This window comes from Halichoeres trimaculatus, unplaced genomic scaffold, assembly GCF_033239565.1.
Source record: "Halichoeres trimaculatus isolate MK-OKI-2021-1 unplaced genomic scaffold, fHalTri1.1 fHalTri1_scaffold_2, whole genome shotgun sequence".
In the NCBI taxonomy this organism is placed as follows: domain Eukaryota; kingdom Metazoa; phylum Chordata; class Actinopteri; order Labriformes; family Labridae; genus Halichoeres; species Halichoeres trimaculatus.
In genome coordinates this window covers 32663040-32677619 of record NW_027437180.1, presented here as the reverse complement: position 1 = coordinate 32677619, position 14580 = coordinate 32663040, and the positions used below count along the sequence as shown (strand labels likewise).

At 42.3% G+C, this 14580-nt stretch overlaps 2 protein-coding genes across 4 annotated transcripts in view; both read left to right on the top strand.

Moving 5' to 3' along the window:
* The window catches only part of atf7ip (activating transcription factor 7 interacting protein), a 37654-nt gene extending 23074 nt beyond the window's left edge, over window positions 1–14580 (top strand). For 2 of the 3 annotated variants that reach the window (XM_074665122.1, XM_074665125.1), the window contains exons 9-14: window positions 1508–1566; window positions 6843–7496; window positions 8085–8186; window positions 8291–8368; window positions 13229–13308; window positions 13648–14573. In XM_074665122.1, coding sequence (XP_074521223.1) covers window positions 1508–1566; window positions 6843–7496; window positions 8085–8186; window positions 8291–8368; window positions 13229–13308; window positions 13648–14103 — 1429 coding nt within the window. In that variant the 3' untranslated portion in view covers window positions 14104–14573. Of the gene's footprint in view, window positions 1–1507; window positions 1567–6842; window positions 7497–8084; window positions 8187–8290; window positions 8369–13228; window positions 13309–13647 lie in introns of all 3 variants that reach the window. The other variant, XM_074665127.1, reaches the window with a different exon arrangement.
* Window positions 3723–6704, top strand: LOC141786531 (uncharacterized). The gene is made up of 3 exons (XM_074665144.1): window positions 3723–3939; window positions 4463–5499; window positions 5798–6704. The coding sequence occupies exons 1-3, from the start codon at window positions 3783–3785 to the stop codon at window positions 6194–6196; spliced, it is 1593 nt and encodes a 530-aa protein (XP_074521245.1). The 5' UTR covers window positions 3723–3782; the 3' UTR covers window positions 6197–6704.

Genomic DNA, 14580 nt, shown 5'->3' with positions numbered 1-14580 from the left:
CTGTAGAAGTGATTCACAGATTCTCTCCCAATTCTTCAATAGGGGTCACCTTCCTGCAGGTTACATGTTTGGTAGACTTTCTGATTCTTTAGATTTCCAAAATTCTCAGCATTAGGTATTCAAAGAAGCTTGCAGTTTGCACTGTAGCAATTTGTGTGAATACAGTTTGTTCTTTGTATGAACGTGACAATACCGGACTTAAACCAGTAAAACACAAGGAGCCGTTCACTGCGTTGACATTGTCCCAGGTTGCTTTTTGTAATCCAAGATTGAATTAAGACTCATGTCCTGAATCAAACATCCTTTCGTGCTCCAAATCAAACATTTCTGTAAAACGAGAAAACGTGTCCCTCGTCTCTCTGTCCACCAGGATCGTCTATTTTGTACTCTTAACTTTACTCCAAACATCAATGAGAACACGTTTGGAACAAACAGTCTCTTTATCTTGAATCTGCAATGTAACCCAGCATGGGTCCAGGTCCTGAGTCTTGTGACGTTCTACAACCTGAAGCCTGAATATTTCCTCAGGCAGTGTAGAGTGTAGTTAAAACTGCACCTCTCCTCCCAACAGCGAGCTGCGCCGGCAGACAGTAGAGCTGCAGCCTAAGGTGCCCAGAGAGGGATTGGTGCCCTCTGTTGGCGAGGCGTGTGTGCTGACTGTCAAGAGGGAGCAGGAAGCAGAGGAGATGGGGGAGGAAGAAGACATGTCACGGCACATTGCCTTTGCAAATAAACTGGAAGAATACAATGAAGGGAGATGCAGAGCAGACATAAAACTCCGCACGATCTCATCCCACTTGGAGAATGTGCTCTATCAAAACTGCAAGAAAAGCTCAGGGCTTCCTCGGGCTGATCGCTACGCTTCGTACATATTCCGCTACTTAGTGCCATATGACGTCTACTGTGTTTGGGTGGGAAGGGTCAACTATAACGGGATATTGGGCAAGGAGGCTCTACCTACAAACTTGAGAAGAGCAATCAGGACCTGCATTGAGCATCGTTTTCCTGGACTAACGTGTGATTCCTGGAGAGAGATTCGAGACGTGATTAACGAAATACTGCGGGTCAAGAGAAGACCAGATTTTTTCCGAGAATACGACCCGAGAACTGCAATGTTATTTTGAGTCTTTGTTACTGAGGCATACTGGGACAATTGTCATCACTTCACATAAAAATGATTGTTATTTAAGTTTATTTTCATGGGCCTGGATCTCATCAGTGTTCATAAAACCTTTTTTTCATACTGAAAAGAGCATGAAACTGTGTTGCTTGTTCTTAAAAAGCTGTTAAGTTGGCCCCAGACTTTAAACCACTGATTTATTTACTTAAACTGCTTCATTGAAAACTAAATGTATTTCAGTTTGGAGATGTGATTTCACCACCATTGGTCAATAATAAGTGTACAAATTGAGTGGAATAAAAGAAAATGTTAGCACTTAACCTCCATTTAGTTGTCTGCTTGCTGTGGACAAAAAAAGCGCTAAGCATGAGCAATCTTTTTAAACAGGCCAGTCCGGACGTCGATGGATGCAAAGCAGGCTCAAACTGTTTCTTCGCCTAGCACTGGTGAGTAGCGGATGTTGGCTTAGTTGAATCTTTTGGGATTTTTTTCCAGACACGAAAACCATCAGGGGTTCATTTATGTCACAATACAACAACAAAGCCTTCAGTCATAGTGGATTTGTCCTGAACCTCACACACAGATTTTAAATATTTTACATGTGTTCTTCTTTCTGGAAGCGGTACCTTGTTTCACCAGAGCAGAGTGAAAGGTTAAAACAAAAAATGACATGGTGACAGTAAAGGCTGGCACACATTACAGGATTCTTCAAACCTTCACACATCCTCCACTCTAGAGATAGACGGATATGGATTTTTCCAGACCAATACCGATTATATGTAGTCAAGGAGGCTGGTAACCGTTATTTGGAGCTGATATTAATTTGCAGTTAAAGCGCAAACATTGGTGTCAAAATTTTGAACAATACAAATTCCAACACTTAACTTCATTCAAATACCTTTAAGCATGAGTTTATTGAACAGCGCCCAGGCTTAGCAGCATGTTTTATAAAGTTAGATGAAAACTTAAAAAAAATAGCTAAAGTTTTCTACTGAAAATAAAGTTTTCCAAAATTTCAATGTAACTGTAATAACTGTAACAACTGCACTGCTGATTAGATCTTTCCCAAGTCATGGCTCTGCTTGTAACCAATCACATGGTACTGCAGGTGGGACAGTGCTGGGGACTGAGCAGTGACTGCAGACAGTGGGGCGGCTGCATCAGAGCCACAACAACACAGTTTTAAATTTGTTTCTCTAAAGAAAGGCCGATGCTGATATGCCTCAAAATGGCAAATATTGGCCCCGATAATCAGTCCATCCCTAGACCACACACTTGATAACAAAAGATATGTCACACAGGATCTCTCTTTTATGATCTCAAAGTGTGTGATGTGCACTCCGGAGCTCACGACACACTTACCAATTCTTCAGCAGAGCATCAGCTTCTTAATATTGCAAATCTCGCGTAGTAAACTGCGACTTCGGTTTAAACAAACATGACAAACTGGAAAAAGCGATGTTGGTTGTTTTCGGCCTCTTGAATAAAAAAAAAAAACACATAAAAGATGAACGATTATGGAAAAAGTTGTGGAGACAGTGGGGTTATGGGCTGTATGCATAACAGTGCGAGTGGTGGTGAGTAAAGTCGTCACAAGTATTACGGATAGATTTCTAACTTCATCTTCATTCACTTAGCTATTGCCTTGATTGGCTTTGCTCAGGTACACGTGAACGCTCACTCCCCTCAGAGCCATGCTTACACTACAGGATTTCTAGTCACAAATATCAAACATGTTAATTATCAGCGATCTCTCAACCTGAGGCCTTCTGGACCGGACAAAATCACTCTTAACACACCCCACACCACAGGAAAATCACACACAGTGTCATTTGCAGACATCAGACAATGAAGCCTTTGCTGGATTTGATCATAAGGGAGAGAAAAATCAGCCTAATTACCCTGTATGTGTACCCAACTTAACAGGCATGTTAAGATCTGAAGCCATGAACAGGGGAGCATGTTCCGAGCCACAAAATCACTTGGGTATTTACCTTCTAAATTTCCATAAACGGCTGAAATAGTCATCATCCTTGTTTACTTCTGTTTTAGAAATGATGAACAAAGAGATACATTGTTTAATATAAGGGAAAGAGGTATTTATTTCATGGCAAAAGGATAATTAATCTTTGTCTACTCATTGAAAACAATGTTATAAAGCACGTGATTTAATCAGTTTGCGTTGAAGTACGGTAGTCATCTTCAGCCTCTTTCATCCAGGATTAGGTTTGACACTAAACCCACCAAGACTGTTGGATACACCATTTGTGTTTTTCATCTTGCAAATACTTATTCAAAGAAAACCTAGAGGCTTCTCATCCCACAGGTCTCCCTCATACTGGTTTTATATGTTTCCAATGATGATAAGGTTCTGAAATACAACACTCACAATTCCTAAAAACAAAAACCTTCGACCACCACAGAGGACATACAGACCACTGCTGCAAAATGTGCATTTTTGGATGTTTTCCTACAGCTATTGTTTTTTTTATCCATGGGTTTTTTTTCTTCATTGTTTCTTTGTATTTGATCCATATTAATGTGCGGTAACTGTCAATAAGAGATAGACAGAGTAATACAGACAGAAAGATACCACTATAATAATCAACTATGGCGAAAAGACTACAAAACCGGATCTTCTTCAGTAGAGACTTTGGCTGAGATGCAGCAGATGAACGATGGGGATTCTGATGGAAGTGAAATTTCCAGCGTATGGAGTGACGAGGATCAGGGTTCAGATTCTAGCTTCGAAGCCCCACAACACAAACAAAAGAAAATGTTTGTGCCACTAGCCCTATCTGTCTGCAAATCCACTCCAGGTAGGCACTGTAATTTTTTTTGCTCATTTTCTTCATTGTTATCTATATCTTTAAACTTCATATTTTGTGCAACACTGAAATATCTAGAGGCTAAATACAGGTCAGTCTATAAACAGCTAACAGCACAAAAAACCTATAATGTAGCCTGTTGAAATGGCTCAATTAAACTTGATGCCTCTCCAGATGTCACAGTGGACTCTTTAAGAAGAGTTCAGATCTCTGCTTTTGACAGAGCAATAGTAATGCTGGTAATTAATATATTTCTTCCGTGTCAAATGAAAACAATGGACAATAAATCGCTTCCATTTCTTAAAACTAATGCTGATCCTAGCAGTGAATAGATCAGCTAACAAGAGCTTGGCTAAAGCACCTGATGCACTTCTCTGTTTGCAAATAATTCTTTAAAACAAAATTTAACCAAACTTGTGTCAAATTGTGATCTGACAGACGTTTTGTGATGTATCAAGAAATGATCAAATCTTGCAACCTCTGATTATGTATGTTTTCAATTTACATCCTGCAGCTTCAAGCAAATCTGTAAAAGGGAGAGATGGGACAGTTTGGAGAGTCTGCCAGCCTGGAGAACAATCAGCTGAGCAGCACTTCCTAAAAGTGCAACCTGATTTGATGGGACCCACAGCTCATGCTAAGGACAACATTAAAGACGCTGCGAGTGCTTTCTTGTGTCTGCTGGACATGAAGATACTGGAGCACATACGGGACTGCACTGTGGCAGAGGCACACAGTGTTGAAGAGGACAAATCATGGGATCTCTCCATAGCAGAGCTGAAGGCCTTTATTGCCCTGCTGTATGCAAGAGGAGTGTATGGGAAAAACATGGATTTTGAAAGCTTTTGGTCACAGGAATGGGGCCTGCCATTCTTCAGAAGCACGATCCCGAGAGACCGCTTCAGGGAGATCATGCGCTACTTACGTTTTGAAAAGAAACAGGACCAGCACACCCAGCAGTTCAATGACAAATTTGCACCAATGTCCTTTGTGTGGGACAGATTTGTGAACAACAGCATTGCCTGCTACCAACCTGGGTCATGCATCACCGTAGATAAGCAGCCGCCCGGCACAAGTGTACGACCCGGCTGTACCCAGAAAGACAAGCAGAAAACAAATGATATCAAATTCATGATAGCTGCAGATACGGAGACCAAATACTTCCTGAATGGCATCCCATATCTGGGCAGTGACAAAGATCTGGGAGAAGGTGTGGTGATGAATCTAGTGGAGCCATTCCTGGGAAAGGGAAGAAACGTGACCATCAAAAAATGTTTCACATCCCTCAGCCTGGCCAAAAAACTGCAGCAGAAAAACACCAGCCTAGTCGGGGTAATTAACCAACTCAAACCAGAGCTCCCATCTTCAGTCCGACAGAGAGCCAAGCTGTACTCCACCAAGGTGCTGAAGCATGACCAAGCAACTCTCACAGTTTACCAGAGCAGGAAAAGAGAGAGTGTTGTTCTCCTCAGCACCATGCACCCCACTGTCTCCCTATGCTCTGACAGACAGAGGACACCAGAGACAGTCATCTTCCATGATGACACTAAGGTATACTGTATGAAAGGTTTTGTATTACAATGAAAATGATTAATCCAGTAGTTTAAACTTTACTTTGCCTGCTTGTCTACTTTGGTTTATGATTCGACTGCTTCTGTAACTATTGCAGCCCGGATCAAAATCACTTCTCTTTCTTCGTTTATACATGTGTAGAACAGGGCTAAGAAATCTGCTATACTGCTTTGTAATTAGGTACAGCCTTCTTATAATATTATTAGTCTCATTTGCCTTCTTTGTTGATTACAATAACTATTACAGACACTCATTTACATGAATCCCATTGTTACAGGCTGGAGTTGACGCACTGGACCAGATGGCTCATCTATACTCAGTGAAAAACTTAACTCCAAGACGGCTGACTGCTGTGTTTTACAATCTCCTGGACATAGCTGGAGTAAATGCCTACATCCTGTTGAAGGCATGCACCTCTACACCCATTCCCAGAAGAGCCTTCTCGTTGCAGTTAGCAAAGGAGCTTCGGCAGGAACTCATGTCCACCAAGACCAGTGTGCAGATGATAAATTTAGAGCTGGCACAAGAACCAGGCATAAAGAAACACTGCCAGGTCAACAGCCACTGTAGGAAAAATACGACCGTTGTTTCCTGCACTGGATGCCAGAGGCCTATGTGTGGAAAGTGCACCATTAAGGTCGAGCACTTATGCCACATGTGTGCACTATTGTTATAACTGCTCAGTCCAAAGAGCTGATCCTACTTTTTACCATTTGTTGTCTTATGTTTTTAAAGGTAAAGTGTGTAGAAATAAAAATATTTAGCAGTCAGACCTCAGGTTGAAATGCTCACCCTTCATGTCGTTGAAGCCGTTTCTTTGAGAAGAAGAAGTCGGGGGAATGTGTCATACATAAGCTTTTACCAACAGAAATATATTTTAACGTGAATTCTTCAAAGCTCAACAAACTCTTAATTTCTTTATCTTTCAACCAGTGAATTTTGCACAACAGAAACATGCTCTGCTGGTCTTTGTAAGAAGTGACACTCCTAATGCACAAAATGTTTTATGATGTTCCACAGTTATTTTTGTATTTTTTGATATTCAGGAAAGTTGTTTTCCAAGTTGCAGCAACAATCTTTTTCTGTTTTCTCATTCATAAATGTTCAAATGTAAGCACAAGTGTGGGCTTGTGTGTTTGAGAGGGGGATTGGAGAAAGGTTTAATAAAGAATGTTTCACTATCATCTCAGTGTCTCTTTTATTCTGCACTTCCACGCTGGGTGGGTAAAGTCAGAGTGAGAGTATTTAGGATGTTGGAGCTTTTCAAAATCCGACTGTCACATTCTCAACATACCATCTTTTCTCTTCCTCTCCAAATCCAGCTTCCTCAGCTCAACCAGTTCCTGTCGCAGCTCCAGCCCCAACACCCACCTCTACTGCTATGGTCTCACAAGCCCCCATCCTCCAGCTGATCACCTCCACCACTAACGCCGTCTCCACCTTGCCTGCTGGCATCACCACTCAGAGTCCCACAGGCACCTTGCTCCTGAAAACAGCACCAGGGGGCGTGATGGCTACAGGGCAGCCCCTCCTCATTCAGCTGCCTTTATCCATGACTAATGGCCAGGCAGGAACACTGGTCAATATCCCCGTCTCCTCATTGTCTGCAGCTAGCTCCCTCACCAAGGCCAAAACCACCGCCTCCACCGCCACTTTTATAATCAAGCCTGCTTCAGCCGTCACCACAGCACCGGTATCTGCCCCAGCAGCTGCCACTGTCCCAGCACTTCAGTCCTCCACGGGACAGATGTCGACCTCCCAAATCTCTGTCGCTCGTGCTGTGTACCAGGGAGGTGCTGGAGGTATAACCACACCCAACGCAGGAGTATCTGTGACAACAGCCAGGACACCAGCTCAGCCCGTCTCTGTAGCAGGAGCGATGTCTTCAGCCTCTTCACCTGCAACCTCTGGACCAGCAGCGACAGGGTCAACCGCTCCTGGACCTCCTCAGGGGACATCGCTGACATCAAAGACAGGTAGGGTGAACTTTGATAACACATACTCTTCAAGAAGGTGTTAAGAAATGCCACCATATGCTAGGGCTGGACAATTAATTGGATTTTAATCGTGATTACAATTTTGCCATCTGACAATCATCAAAACAATAAAATTGAAGAAAAACAGTTAATATGCCACACAGTGTAGATGTATGCAAGTGCCTGTGCTTCATAGCTCTTCTGTGTTCCATGTGCAGCCACAGCGAGTGTGTGTGACTTATGTGTATCAAAAATACTGTATGTGCCACTTGCTGGTTCTTTAAAGTTGTGTTTAAATCAATACTGAAGTTTTTGAATAAATGAATAATTGTGTATATTAATTGTGATGTCAATATCACTTAAAATAATCGGGATTCTTATTTTTACCATAATCGCCCAGCCCTACCATATGCACTTGGTGGCAATTTTTCAGACATCACATAGACTCAAACTGTGTTTCCACAAAGTCAATGAGTAATGACTCAAGATGTTTGCAGTAATGCTGCAAACATCTTGTGTTGCCTGTTTAGTGTGACATACTGCTTTTTCTCGCCTTGAAGTCCTCTCTACGTTTACATTTCCCTTTAGACAACCAAGCCACAGGATCCACTCCATCCAAAACAGCCACCCCAGGAACTCGACCCAAAGGCTCTGTGATCGACCTCACTGAGGACGATGATGACGTACAAGGTAAGGATTCAAGTTTCAACTCATTTTTTTCCTTCTTCAGAATAATTTGTATTTAAAAACAGCTTTTTGACGTAGTTATGCTGAACTGTTGGTTTTCTCTCTAGTCACAGGGGTGAAGAATGCCACTGCTCCAGCTCCATCTTCTAGCCAGCGTCCTATCCCAGTTATCAGCATCCCTAACAGTAAGTGCTTCACATTGATTTAAAGGCAAAAGAATGAGGAAAATTTACTTTGATAAATGAAAGAAATTCTTTGAGACGTAGCTAGGGATGGGTACCAAATTAGGCACTTTTATAAGTGCCCACTGAATTCTGTCAAAAGTTCTGAGTGCCCATTCATGTTAAACCAAAAGGTACCATGTTCGGGTACCTAAACCCGCGTTTCCACCAAGCAGACCGGTTCGGTTTGTCTTGGTACATTTTGTGGCTCCTTTTCTGGGACCCTTTCGTATGGGTGCCAGCCTGAACCGATCTGCTCTCTGAAGGTGGAGCAACACACTGCAGACCGTTTATTGGTCAAAGGAATCATCACTTACCCCGACAGCGGCTGTATTTCTCCTGGTGGCACACAGACTTCTCTGAAACAAAGCTTGATTGCACTTTGTATCAAAGAGTTACATGCCAATCACAGAGAGGACGAAATGCTGCATGTCTTCCATCTATGCTCTTTATTTACTGTGTCACTTTTCTTCTTCATTGGATGTATTAGCGGGGTAAACTGTGTCGCCCTGCTACTGCGTCACGCCATTGTTTAACAGCTGGGGCTCGCGGCATCCAGCTTACACGCCACCTACCACGAGAGGGCACAGCTTACTGTGGAAATGCAAACGGGATCAGGCTTAACTGTACCAAACCGAGCCAAACCGTACTGAACCGACCCGGACTGCTTGGTGGAAACGCGGCTTAGATGCATCCCTGTGACTGTGAGGAAGTGGAAGAGTAGGCAATTTTCCATGCAGGACAAGAACGCAGCATTGCAAGGTTACATATTGAAGAATAAATATATTCAATTGAAAAACTGTAATACTTCATTATTAAACAAATTGATATTTTTTTACCACATAAACACATAAAAGTACCGAAAATTGGTACCAATTTCTAAGTACCGGGCATCGGAACCATATCGTTTCAAATGTGAAAGGTACCCATCCCTAGATGTAGCTATTGCTGCTTAAATGCATGTTAACAATTTAGATTTGACTATAGAAGAGATATTCGTACCGTTTGATACAAAGTAGCCTTTTAGCTAAAGCTACTTTTACTTCTAGAAAACAAATCATGCTTGCATAAAATGCAAAGTGACAGACTTTAAAATCCCTGAGTTTTCAATGACCATAAGATTTCATTTTTCCGTCTAACTGCTGCTGCCGTCACACAGAGACTGTGGAATATATCGCGACAATGATATATTTTGCGAAAGTGATTATCCGAGCGCTATTGTGTCTTTATTTTTACGTTTTGAGTTTTTTTTTTTTTCGGTGTAACGTTCGATCCAATTTCTCTGTTAATGCGCGGAAAGGAAGAGAATAACAAACAGGCAGAGCCCACACATAGATACGGACGGACAAACGCGCAGGCAGACAATCAAATAACTAAACACAAAGTGAGACATACTTCTGAGACCACATGGGGAGGACTTCTAAAACGATTTTCTTTGGAAGAAGCGTTGGCCAAAATCCAGGAGATGAGCGAGGCCGAGTCTGATGGCGGAGAGATCAACGACAGTGATTTTGACTGGAGCCCAGAGGACGAGAGTTCTGACTCAGAGCCTGGACCACGGCCAAAAAATATCAAACCTGCTACCCGGTCTAAGGCTCTATCAACCCAAGGTAAGAATCTTAAATAAATTAATTATTATCTTTTTTTTTAGATAACTTTTTACAGTTGATGGCAGCACAAGTTATTGGTTATGGTGCAGCCTAAAGTTTGACAGCCTGTGAACTGTGATCTAAAACTAAACCTACTTTATCTTGATGCCTAGTGCAGGCCTCTAACAGTCAAGATATTTATAATTATCCTCACGGATAAGGAATAAAAGCAATAAACTATTCCAACAGAAAAACATGATGACCCACAGGACTCTGACCACACCAAGAATTTATCTACAGGTAGTATAGTTGTCTTAAAAGGCAGAGTCCGCATGTTTATTCTACCAAAAATATAAAGACAAACTTATGCCAAACAAACACAAAACTTGTTCCCCTTTTCCATCAGCTGAATCACCTGATGACATGCCAGCAGCCACTCTGCTGGACACACGGTTTAAAAATAAAGGCAGGCAACATTAATGCACAAACTATCAAAGTTTACCAAAGCTCATGTTTTTCATTGGCATAGATATATAATAATGAAGAAAAAAGCTAAATGGGAACCAACAGTTATAGACCTATGATTTGTTGTCATTCAATGCCCACATTTTTTCCCTCTTTCTTCTATGAAATTGTGCCGCCTCTTATCAGGTATCTGTGCTTTTATTTTGCAGTTCTGAAGAATTGTGAGAAGGCGATAGATGGGACCATGTGGGAGTTCTTCCAGCCTGGTGCAAAATCAACAAGAGCGCAGTCCCAAAAAGTGTTTTCTGAGTCCTCGGGACCCACACCTCATGCAAAGCGCAACATTGAGGATGTCCTAAGCGCATTCTTGTGTTTGGTGGACAGGAAGATGCTGCAACATATAAGAGACTGCACTGTGGCAGAAGCCCGCCGTGTTGAGGAGAAGTGGGATCTCTCTGTGGCTGAACTAATGGCCTTCATTTCCCTGCTGTACGTGAGGGGGATGTACTGCAAAAATCTAAACATGGAGAGCCTGTGGTCTGAAGAATGGGGCTTGTCATTCTTTCGGACTACAATGTCAAGAAACCGCTTTAGAGAGATCATGCGCCATCTGCGCTTTGACAAGAAGAGTGGAAGGCGTGCATGTCTGTCCACGGACAAATTTGCCCTGTTCTCTGATGTGTGGAGTAGCTTTATAGATAATTGCATTGCCTGCTATAAACCTGGGGCCTACATCACGGTGGACAAGCAGCTGGTCCCCACCAAAGCACGGTGCCGCTTTGCACAGTACATGGCTAACAAAAAGGAAAAATTTGGCATTAAATTCTGGGTAGCGGCAGATGTGGACAGTAAATATCTTCTGAACGGGTTCCCTTATCTGGGAAAAGATGAAGCACTGTCGACACGCCAACACTTTGCAGAGAGTGCGGTGCTGAGGCTGCTGGAGCCCTATGTGGGGAAGGGCAGAAATGTCACTACGGATGATTCCTTCACCTCACTTAATTTGGCAAAAACCCTCCAAGAAAACCACACCAGCCTGGTTGGAATCTGCAACAGGAACAGGCGCGAGCTTCCACCCGTGGTGCAGCTGCGGCATGAGGAGCTGTTCTCTACAAAAGTGCTGAAACATGAAGGTGCCACCCTCACAGTGTACCAAGGCAAGCCCAAGAAGAATGTGGCCCTTCTCAGCACCCTGCACCCAACTGTCACCATTGGGAGTGACAAGAAGAGAAGACCAGAGACTGTCAGCTTCTACAACGACACCAGGGTATGCTGGAGGTTTAACAATAACTTAGGTTTTTATTATAGACATCATAATGAATACATTTCTCTTCTGTGCTGAGATGATTTCTCATTTACTTCAGTTTAAATTTTAGTTGTATCTAATTTTCCTTTTTTATTTTTCACTGATGCCACATAGCTTTCATTGTTTTGTTTTTTCTGATGCTGTCACTTTACCAGGAGGATACGTAGCAAGGAAATGTGTAGCAGCAGCTTAGACTTTCTCTATTATTATTATTATTTGTCTTATTAATTTTATTTCTAACACACCCGTCACTTGCTAATGCCTCATAGGTGGGAGTTGACGCCCTAGACCAGATGGCTCGACTCTACACCGTAAAAAGTGCAACTAGAAGATGGCCCGTTGCCGTCTTTTACAACATGCTGGACATGGCTGCAATAAACGCGCACATCCTTTTCAAATCCTGCTGCGACCAAACAATCCCAAGGAGAGCTTTCATTCTGCAGCTGGCTAAAGAACTGCGAGAGGAGCACCTCAAAAGCAAATTGGTGCTGTGGGCGGTGCCAAAGGAGCTGCAGGCACAGACACCAGAAAACAGGAGGCAATGCCAAATTAACACTCAGTGCAAACAAAATAAAACCTTTGTCACCTGCAGGGTTTGCCACAGACCTGTGTGTGGGAAATGTGCTGTCAGGGTTGATACGTTTTGCCCAAAGTGTGCTTTGTAGTTGGCAGCGCTCTCCACGTGCCGATTCGTGAACTGTTTACTTATAGATCGGCCCATTTGTTCAAGTTATTTTCATTGTTGCATTCCTACAGTTTTTGTTTTGCACTGGTTTGTTTTTTAAAGTTGTGTGTTTGCCAGGTCCTGCAACTTTGAGCTGTTGTATCATGTGAGAGTGAGCTCATGAAAAAGGTCTAGAGCTCTGTGTGTGTGTGTGTATGTGTGTGTGTGTGTGTGTGTGTGTGTGTGTGTGTGTGTATGTGTGTGTGTGTGTGTGTGTGTGTGCATGTTTGAAAGAAAGAGAAAGAGTAAAAGAGACTGAAAACTGAGAGAAAGAGTTTATACTGAACCTGTACAAATAAAGATTTTATCTTCCCATCACTTTCTTGTGTCTCTTATTCGGTTTCATTATTTTGCATCAATAAAGTGGAAAGCAGTTCGAGATGGTTTTGCTAGTGTAACTGCATTTCAACAAACCAATTCAACAGGAGGTTGAATTGGTTTGTTGAATGGTGTAGTGAAAAAAAAAGACTACTATTAAAAACACACTATCACAAAACTTTTGAATTCACAAATGATGTTTATGTTTTTATTCCTGCCCAGGTCTCACTGAACTCATCATAACTTAGAGTAATGGCATCTAAGAGAAATGTGAGATTATTTCTTGGCAAACTAATTAAATCCTACATGACAGTCTCATAGACAGCTGTGGCACTGGAAGAGGGTGCCAGAATGTTGGCAGTCTTAAATGATATTAATAAGTAGTGTGATGTTCACCAGTATTGTATTTCTGTGTTTTACAGGTGCAGGAGCGAGGTCCTCTCCACAAGGCACTCAAATCTCTGCCAATCCTCAGTTGACGGTTCACCACCGCCCCCAGCAGGTAAGTTCATAGAAATGCACTTTACATATTTTACACATTGCAAGTTTTTTTTAGCTTAACAACTTGGGGGTTCTCACTTTGATTCACCAGTATGATACTATTGGGAAACATTTTTGGGAGGCTAGCAGTTTCACACTCACTTTCTAATGTAGAAAACAAATTGACTTCTGTAGTTGAAGCTTTTTGGTGTAAGTTTAGACTTAGCTTTTTAAGATCTTTCTCCATAAAATGTTTAGACTTTTCTTCAATGTGAATGATTTCCTACAAATCATCAGAAATCTTCATACACTCAGCTTTTGTGAGAAAAAAAGAGCTCAAACATGTTTTAACCTCTTGTAGGACTCTCCAGTGAAATCCCGCGCCACAACCAGTGCAACACCCCGGACCTCCAACCAGTCCCTGCCTCCTCTCCCCACCGCACCCGCACCACCACGTTTACCCCCGGAAGCTGAGCGGACCTCTCCTCCCCAGCAGCCTCAGCTGAAGCTTGTTCCCAGTCAGACTGGTATCGTGCTGTCCTGGTGCGTGTCAGAAACTGATCAGACCTGTGCCGCTGTGGACAGCTATCACCTCTATGCCTTCCATCAAGACAACTCAAGCAGCAATGCAGCACAGCAGCACTGGAAGAAGATTGGGGAGGTCAATGCCCTCCCTCTTCCTATGGCCTGTACACTGACACAGTTCCAGTCTGGCTCCACGTACTATTTCGCTGTCCGAGCCAAAGACATTTATGGGCGCTTTGGCCCCTTCTGTGAACCTCAGTGCACAAATGTCATCACTTCCAGCTCCAGCTGAAGAGTTAAGGAATGGAAACTTTTTTTTTCTTGTTCATTTTAATGTTCATCAGTTCTCAAATGTTTTCTTGTATTAGGACCTCAAATATTGTGAGTTTGATAATTACATTACTTGTAAATATCTGCAAAACAACTGGACTTCTGACTGATTTGGGAGACTGATGAGTCAGTTGCTTGATTTTGTTTGGTTGTTGTATGTAATGTAATTTTGTGACTCAAACTGTTGTGTACATAGTTGAATGACTTTGCCCCTCGACCAAGTCAGATATTTATGTTGTTGACTTTGACCCGGATGTCTCATGCTTTACTTTAGTATAGATGACAGGTGTAAAATCAGAATTGCACAGAAATGTATCGATGTGTGGTAGAAATTGAATGACAGCTTTTGTAAGTTTTGTCTGGCAACCAGACTTTGACAAATACAATAAAAGGTTTTATTAAAATCTGAGTTCATTTTTTTCACAACCAGTCGACCCAC